The sequence below is a fragment of the Photinus pyralis genome, unplaced genomic scaffold (assembly GCF_008802855.1).
Source record: "Photinus pyralis isolate 1611_PpyrPB1 unplaced genomic scaffold, Ppyr1.3 Ppyr1.4_LG4, whole genome shotgun sequence".
NCBI classification, from domain to species: Eukaryota; Metazoa; Arthropoda; class Insecta; order Coleoptera; family Lampyridae; genus Photinus; species Photinus pyralis.
This window is the reverse complement of record NW_022170511.1, coordinates 27,037,270-27,045,702: the sequence shown is the minus strand read 5'-3', so window position 1 is coordinate 27,045,702 and position 8,433 is coordinate 27,037,270. Positions and strand designations below refer to the sequence as shown.

Genomic DNA, 8,433 nt, shown 5'->3' with positions numbered 1-8,433 from the left:
CTTTCTGAGGAGCGTGCTAGTTACTGACGAGAAAGGATTCTCAAGAGAGGGGACCTTCAATCTTCGTAACAGCCACTACTGGGCGGAGCACAATCCTCATGAAACGTTTACGCGAGGATACCAGGACAAGTTTTCTTTAAAAGTTTGGGCTGGCATCCTGGGGGACAACCTACTGGGGCCTTACATCCTCCCTCCGCGTCTAAATGCCCATAATTACCTGATTTTCCTGCGCGAGGTGCTACCAGAACTTTTAATGGATGTTCCAGTGAACTTGTACTGGGACCACTGGTTCCAGCACGATGGGTGCCCTGCTCACTACGGGCGGCAGGTGAGGGAACACTTGGACCAAACCTATCATGCGTATATCAAATTAAATCGCATGCATTGAAATTCGTATATATGCACTTTAAGAACAAACGTTATTCACGTATGGGATTAAAATAGATACCCGTTGCGACATTACCTATGGAAATGAAATTATTCGTAAGGTATGGCATAAAAATTAAATCGAAGTTTAAGATGTAAAGGGTTTTCGCTATAAAAAGCGTTGCACGTCATTGATATTTGATGACATCAACAATACACGGCATTGCCAAATATTTCTAAGGTATGCTGATATATTAATCTTTTATTAAGGAAACACTTTTAGGTTATGTTTCTACCATCCAGATTCCAGAGGAACAAGAAAATTCAGAGATCATTTTTTGGGCTCCCTGTGTGAAACCAACCTACTGTGCATCAATAAAACCCATTCCTACTGTGCTGTGACGGGTTCAAGGAAAGTGCAGTCCACTAAGTGTAGTACTATTAGCATTTTGTTTATAACGTATCGCTGCCGTTGTGAGCAGAAAGATGAGGAATGTCGGCATTGCGGCATTATGTAAATGTTTCGGTAGTTATAAACCATTGCATAGGCCATCAGCAAATAAATATCAAGTTAATGCTTGCTTGAAATCTTGACTGATTTTACGTTATTTGACCAACTCTTGCTGTAGTGGAATTTGAGACTAGTAAGTTCAACCGAGACAAAAACACAAGAAATTTTATTGAACTAAGTACATAAAATGATAATTAACATAAACTGATATGATCGTAAAAAGGTGAAAGATACTTTTCAGACTACGTAACATTCCATTTTGTTAACATAAAACAAAATAAATTTTAATACACAGTTCTCGTGACAGGTAATTGCAGTTTTATTTATTGTCCAGTTAATCGTCATCACTCAACTATCATTTTCACCCATTTTCTTCTGTTGATGACGTGCAACGCTATTTATAGCGAAAATTGCTGTTTCTATTCTGAGAAGGCCGTATTCTGTGATGACAAGTACTGAAGTGTCACTTTTCGTCCCGCCGGGATTAAATTTGGACGAAAATCCCGGAAGGATGAAATTACTAACGAGGCAATTTCAGTAGGTTGTCCCACATTTTGTATGCGGCACCACTTCTTAAATGTATCGTACTGCTGCTCATATACTTTTTTGGATTTCGGTGGTATCAATTCTTTACCTAGTTTTTTGGCTGCTTTTTATCAATATCAAATACACCTTTGTCACCCACCACCAAAATTATGACACTATAACACGCACGCTAACTATGCGCCATCTATTGAATGTTCTCCAAACTAATTATATTTGTACTCAGTTGTTCCCGTTTACGTTTCCCTTCTAAGTTTTTATAGCAATGACAGTTTCCAAATTATTTTTGTTACCATAGCCACAGAATAATATAATATAATAATAAGGCCGTATTCTGTGACCATAGCATATAATCGACGCAACGTTCCTATGGTAACTTGTTAAGCAGCGACTTTTTGAAAGAACGCGTTCTCTAACTTCATACATATTAAGTGTTTCAGTTTCAGAAGTACGAAAAATGTCGTATATACCTTGCGACTGAAGTAGTGGTCTTAATCCCTTAGGTAAATTATGGCCCTCCCTTCGGTCGGGCCATAAACTTTACCTTCGGGATTAAAAGTACCACTTCAGAAGCACCCCCCAAAATTCTAAAAAGAATAAGTGCTTACACATAGACAAGAAGTGGATAAATGAAATGAATTCGATGTTCCGGTTGTCTTAGCGTCAGGGTTGCCAACGTTTACTTATACTTACGTATCGCTTAAATATCCCCCCCCCCCCCCCAAAAAGGGGTAGGTACTGAGATAACTGTCACCTCCCAAAGCAAATATCTGATTGCGCCAATGGGTATATAATATACTATTTCAAACTTTGAAGGCCCCTGGCAAAGCGTTAGCCTCGCCACTCCTCAGCCTGCATTTCTGTGTTTGGGTATTATTGGAGAAGTGGACAAGTTTTCAGCGTGCCTCAAATACCTACCCAAAAATGTCTACCAGCTCTCAGACTAAAATCAGAGGCGTGTGTGAGAGTATGGGTTTTGCAGGATGAGGTATGTCAATGTCATTATGTGTTTAGGGTTTTTGGGGCGTGTTTTGGTAAAGGCAGTGGCTTAGCAACCGATGCGCAACTGTGCGATTTCCCATTGCACTTTGACCTTCAGACGTGTGTACAAGGTCGCTTTTTGGAGCGGAGATAATGACATTGAAGGTAGTATCACACTTGTACACTATTGTGGCGCAAATTTTCAATATTGCGCAATTAAATGGCGCATGGTGTTCACATTGAACCCAAAAATTGCGAATAATTTGCGACATTTAGTGTGGCGCAATATCAAAATGTGGATGCAATTTTTTTAAGTTGCGAGGATGTTCACATTTCTTCTCTACGTCGGTGGGAGTAGTGCGAGTGGTCGCTGTTTAGTTTATCTTCACAAACAAATTTGTAAATACTAATATGTATTCTGAAGACGCATGGGATGCGTAACTTTAGGTACTTTTGCTAATAAGAAAAAAACAACAAAGGAAGTGTAGGAAAAGAATATGGGTACGTGAGTGGATAAAAAACGAGAACAAAGCGGTGTCGTCAACAACTTATTGCTGGAATATTGTTGCGGTACGGGGTGGAGGGGGGGGACTAGTTTTATCCTTCATGGTCCTCTAATGAAAGGTCTCAGCGAAAGGAATTAATTTCTACCACCCATAGCCTTCCTACTCGACCTCTTATCGTGACCGGGTACATTCCCTTATACCTCAAGAACGAATTGTGGGAAGAGGGTACTCACAAAGGGAGATTGAGACGTCTGCAAGAAATATATCCATTGGTGATTTCAAAACAAAAGCTATTTCGGTTTAAAAAAATGTATACTTGTTTACGGATGTCGGCTTCGGATTTTGATTACTTATTAGAAAAAGTAACAGAAACGTATTTTCCGAAGTCCATTTTGCTTGATTTTGCTTTGATTTTATTACGCGAGAAGCCATATCATCTGCTATGCAGTAGTACACGTGCCAGACTAAACGCAAATTGCGCCACTTTATATAACCGACAAAACGGTCCACCTTGTTGTAATGACATTTTATTGCATCTGGGTAGTCACATCACACGTATCAATTTCTGAAATATATATGCAAGTTAGGCAGCTTAAAAGATGGCGCAAGTTTTGCACGTTGCAGCGCAGTTCACACGCGGAAATAACCAAGTTGCGCAATTTTAAATAGGTATTGCGCAATAGAAAAGTGTACAAATGTGAAACTACCTATAAGGTCGTTTATTTTAACTTTTCTTTTCTTCAATTATCAAGTTTGTATTTACGCAATTCCGCTCCAAGGAATTATACCAATGTTAATTTTCTTAAATCTTCACTACCTTATTGATGCATGAGTGATTTGATTTTGGGTGGTGTTATAAATGTATTCTCTTTCGGAAATTGCAACCCGATAAGTAACGATCTTGGATCGGAATTTTGGCTTCTCAAGCCATCGTCATTTCAATTACCGAGTGGATTAACTCGGGTTCGTTGTTTCTTTTCTTTGTTAAAATGCTTATGATATGATATGATATGATTCTATCATTCTATGGGTAACTTGTATTTTCATTATCGACGCCATTTTGTCATAATAATTCTACATTTCGGGATTTTTTTACAGCCGTAACTTTTTGGGAATTTAATTAATTTTAAATAAATCATTGTATTATCTTGTTACCGGAAATTGCGACTATTGTATTTTATCGCTTTCCTTCAATACTTTCCAGTTTCATACGAAGAAGCTTTAATCATTTAAATCAGGGTGGCGCTCAACTTTGTGGTAAGTGGCGAGGAAGGTTTTCCAGACCGAACTAACAACTGTGAAGTATCTCCTGCCCCGTTATCTTTTATCATGCCTCTGCTCTCTTAACTCACGTCACATAACACAAATTCTACTTGTTGTCCCACAATCGGCCCTCAAAGAAGCCTCTGAACCGTGCGAAAGTATTGGTACGACAGAAATTCAAGTTAAGCCACCCACATTCGATGGAAAAGAACCGTGGTCCATGGTCCCGGAAACAGTTTGAGGACGCTGTCGTTACAAACAAGTAAGACAGGGGAAGAGAAGGCAACTTTCCTGATTGTTGCGTGGACGTAGATGCGTTGGATATTTTACTCGCGTTCATACTGCAAAACATTCGTATAGAAGAAAAGAACGAATACTTATATAGAAAAAAAATGATGATGACTTGCCGGTGCTAAATGGTTTTCTACCTTAGCTATGAAAAGCTAAGTTGGTCTGGATCCTGAACTTCACGAGAAGACGGCCTTTAGCATAGGATCGGGTTTATTTCAATTTCCGGTCATGCATTTTGGTTTATGTAACGCCCCCGCGACGTTTGAGAGATTAATGGAACTGATTTTGGGGAGGTTTATCGTGGAAAACGTATTTGGGCGACGTAATTGCAATTCGTCGAACGTTCGAAGAACACCTTAAGAATCTCGAAGACGTGTTTATGAGGTTGCGCTGTGTTAACCTTCAACTTCATACAAAGAAGTGCAACCTTTGCCAAAAAACAGTGAAATATCTTGGTCATCTGGTTTCGGAGAATGGATCCCGACAAAGTTCATCCAAGAATGGCCCCAGATAAAGATAAACACGAAATACGAAGTTTCTTGGGCCTGTGCACGTACTACCGGCGATTTGTTAGTGGATTTGTCGATATTGCAAAGCCGTTCACTGAGTCAACAGAGGAACACCGAGATATCAAATGCGATGATGGATGTATGCGCGCTTTTGAAGATCTTGAACAAACTTTAGTTACGGCTCGTGTGGTCAGCTATCCTAGAAGAGAAGGGGAATTCGCGTTAGATACAGATGCTAGCAATGTTTTGGGTGCTGTACTGTCTCAAATCATTGAACTAATTTTTCACTCAACGCTCAAATGCAGGATGAGCACGAGAGAGTCTTCGGACATTCCAATAAAGTTTTTTCTAAACCGGAACGTAATTTACTGTGTCACTCCGAAGAGAACTACTAGCTGTCCGCAAGTCGATCGAACATTCCCATAAGTATGTATATGACCAGAAGGTTCTTGTAAGGACCGAGGTTTTCCTGTGACGAGTAGTGTTCATATATTATGTCGATTTGAAAACTCCGCAGTTAGAAAAATAAGACACATCTGTCCAAAGTACTCGACTGATAAAACTGTTAATTTCGAAATTCTTACGGATAAACCACCTACAAAATGTGACCTGGAACAATAATGCATCAATGGTAATACGTTGTGTGTGTACCGCGAAGTGTCTTGGAATGTGTTTAACTGGACAATGGCATGACATTTTTTCGGAGGGGACATTTTGTAGGTATGTAAGAATGGATAATAGCATAGTCAATAAGTGATGTCAAAATAAAAGTCCAAATGTTTCTGGACGTACATACTTATATAAAATTTTGGAGGTTGTTGAAACGCCCAAACCCCTCCTCCTATGAGTGCGCCCCGTATATTTTGAACATCTGATATAATTATTTTTATTGTTTTGTTGCCTCGAATAGATTTTGTTTCTTTCTTTAAAACTCATCACAGTCTACTTGATTAAAACCGTTGATTCAATCTTAAGCTATTGAAAAGAGAATTAAAAATGCTTGTAAGTAATCTAAAAATCCAATATTGTGCCTATTTAACTTTAGGAAGTTGGTAAATGTTCCTCAAAAGTAGCCATCTTGAATTTTTTTGAATGCTCTCGCGTAGGAATTTGCGCGTTCCACAAGGTTGCCGGCTCACTTCTACGTGATTGGTTGTAGGTTTGTGACGTATTTAGACTGAAGCGTTTCAAATTCGGACTAAAAACGCAGCCGTTCAATAATTTATTTTGGGTTTATTTTACTCGCAAATAAAAATTGAGGATACACGGGTCTTTTTATGTTTGATGTACTTTCTAGATCAGAAATGAAAAATGAATCCGGCATGCTGCCATTCTAAATTAAGCGTATCAAAAACAGTGACTTTTATATTACACTTTTTTTGTATCTCGTATACTTTCAAGACATTCAAGGAATTGACCGATTTTAGTTTTTTTGAAATTGCGTCCAACCTATTCGACATTTTAAACAAGCAACTTTTAAATAAGCGTCTAAAACTACAAAACGTTGGCCATTTAAGCAATTCTCTTTAATAATAAGAAAGTTACCCATGCAATCCTTCGCGATCTGGGACACGCTGTATATTAACAAATATTTATTAATAATCAAGACACACTGTATAATTTCTTCAAGTAGTTCGGATGACCACGACGACTTCGACGTATGAATGATGTAGTTCCACAATACACTTTTTGCGTAGTTCAAAATAAAAAATATTGACATGAAAATAAACGTCATAAATTTCCTATTAGATAAATTCCCAAAAGAGATTTACTTTCATTGCATGCTTTTTGTGAAGTGAGTCATCACAAAAGTATTCGTAATTAAACGTTATTCTGGTTGGTGCTATACATGATGTTACTCACACACTAAACAAAAACAGTCTTCCATTCCAATTACAAATAGTTAAGAAAAATGCATAAAACTAATTATGGAACCATATCTAGCAATTCGGACGATGCACAGTTTCAAGGTACTTCCAACTCCTCCGAATTCAATAGCCTTTGCGATAATATCGTTACAAATATTTACACAATTAATACGGGTTGGAAAACGCTTGAACAAGCGCTTAAAACTATAGGAACTAGTCGAGACAATCAGGGAGTTCGAGATAAAATGTAAGTGTAATCGCTGGGCCTTTACGACCACTATTTAATGATTAATTGCAGCCATGTTTCCCAACTTAGCACGAACCAAATTATATCGATCACACCAAAGGACTTAAACCGATTAAAGATGATAATAAAAAAGGGGGACAAGCAAAAAGAATTTCAAATTAATAAACTCGCCGATAACTTTACGGAAGCGATGGGCAAATATCATTCGATGCAAAAGGTAATGTACGAGGATGTACCTACAATGGTCACATTAGTTTTTTTGTACTCGAACAGGATGCTCTCTAAACCATTCCAAAGTTCTCAATTTTGAAAATGTATGATACCTCGCAAAAATATGGGATGCTGTATCATAAGATTCACTGAAAATTCGAACATCAGAGTTCGAGCACAAAAAAAATCTAGGTGTGGCCTGCCCCTTTATAATTTAGTGCTGGAAAATTTGTAACTACACTATAAACATTTTAGTTAGTCGCAAATAAAATGAAGGCGAACCTCCTGATGGTGCACAGTCCAGAAACCTCTTCTGTCGAAGAGGCCGGTAGCCAATCCGAACAACTTCAACTATCAAAACAGCTAGCGTTCGAGCAAGATCTACTAGTAGACCGAGAATCACGTATTAGACAAATTGAATCAGACGTATTAGACGTTAACCAAATTATGAGGGAATTAAGTGCGTTAGTTCACGAACAACGTGAGCATGTCGATACAATTGAGAACAGTATTGATCATGCAGTAGGTAACGTTGAGGAGGGTACCGAACAGTTACTTAAGGCCTCCAGATATAGCAGAAAGTACAGGATAAAATTGTGTATATTAGTTTTAATAGCAGTTGTTATTGTTTCAGCTTTAATAGGCATTATAGTTGCCTCGTTAAAGAAATAAAATTTTGTATGTGATGTATTTTACTAATTAATATGCCCATTATATTTATATTTCCGTACAGTTTTATGTATAAGCGCTTAGGCGGTATAGGCATCTTTTGTTTGTATTTTTGTGTCTAATTTCGAATTTCTATATTCTTTAATTGTAGGTACCTACCTAATTAGTAGACTTTTTATGTGGTAACATTTTTAAAGAGAATTGTAAATATTTTCTATTTTCAAATCATTGTTGAAAATCTATTATAACAATGATAGTTTACACCACTATGTAATTGATTTGTCTATAATTTGCAAATTGTTAAAAACGTGCTTTTTGCGTATGAAATATAGTTATTAAAATATAGAAAATGCCGTTTTTTACAACTTATTCAAAAATCAATATTCTCAACCTCAAGCAAATAATATGAGTGATGGTATTATTTAAACTCTGGTGCTATCTTAATTTAGTCCTTCAACTCCGGACTTGA

The 8,433-nt window shown here is 37.6% G+C and overlaps 1 protein-coding gene and 1 long non-coding RNA gene across 2 annotated transcripts; both read left to right on the top strand.

The window, feature by feature from the left end:
• The first annotated feature begins 303 nt into the window (after positions 1-303).
• LOC116169712 lies at positions 304-1,032 on the top strand. Its single transcript, XR_004145053.1, has 2 exons — positions 304-607; positions 650-1,032. It is a non-coding gene; the product is annotated as an uncharacterized LOC116169712 (long non-coding RNA).
• A 5,629-nt stretch (positions 1,033-6,661) lies between these two features.
• Positions 6,662-7,981, top strand: LOC116169800 (syntaxin-12-like). Its single transcript, XM_031485976.1, has 3 exons — positions 6,662-7,085; positions 7,137-7,302; positions 7,551-7,981. The coding sequence occupies exons 1-3, from the start codon at positions 6,883-6,885 to the stop codon at positions 7,965-7,967; spliced, it is 786 nt and encodes a 261-aa protein (XP_031341836.1). The 5' UTR covers positions 6,662-6,882; the 3' UTR covers positions 7,968-7,981.
• The last annotated feature ends 452 nt before the right edge of the window (positions 7,982-8,433 follow it).

What these genes read in the sequence shown, in the direction of transcription:
- LOC116169800 (XM_031485976.1), top strand. Translation starts at nt 6,883, where the DNA reads ATGCATAAAACTAATTATGGAACCATATCTAGCAATTCGGACGATGCA. An exon ending in CAGGGAGTTCGAGATAAAAT is followed by an intron (nt 7,086 to 7,136) that starts GTAAGTGTAATC and finishes GATTAATTGCAG; the next exon opens with CCATGTTTCCCAACTTAGCA. An exon ending in AATATCATTCGATGCAAAAG is followed by an intron (nt 7,303 to 7,550) that starts GTAATGTACGAG and finishes TAAACATTTTAG; the next exon opens with TTAGTCGCAAATAAAATGAA.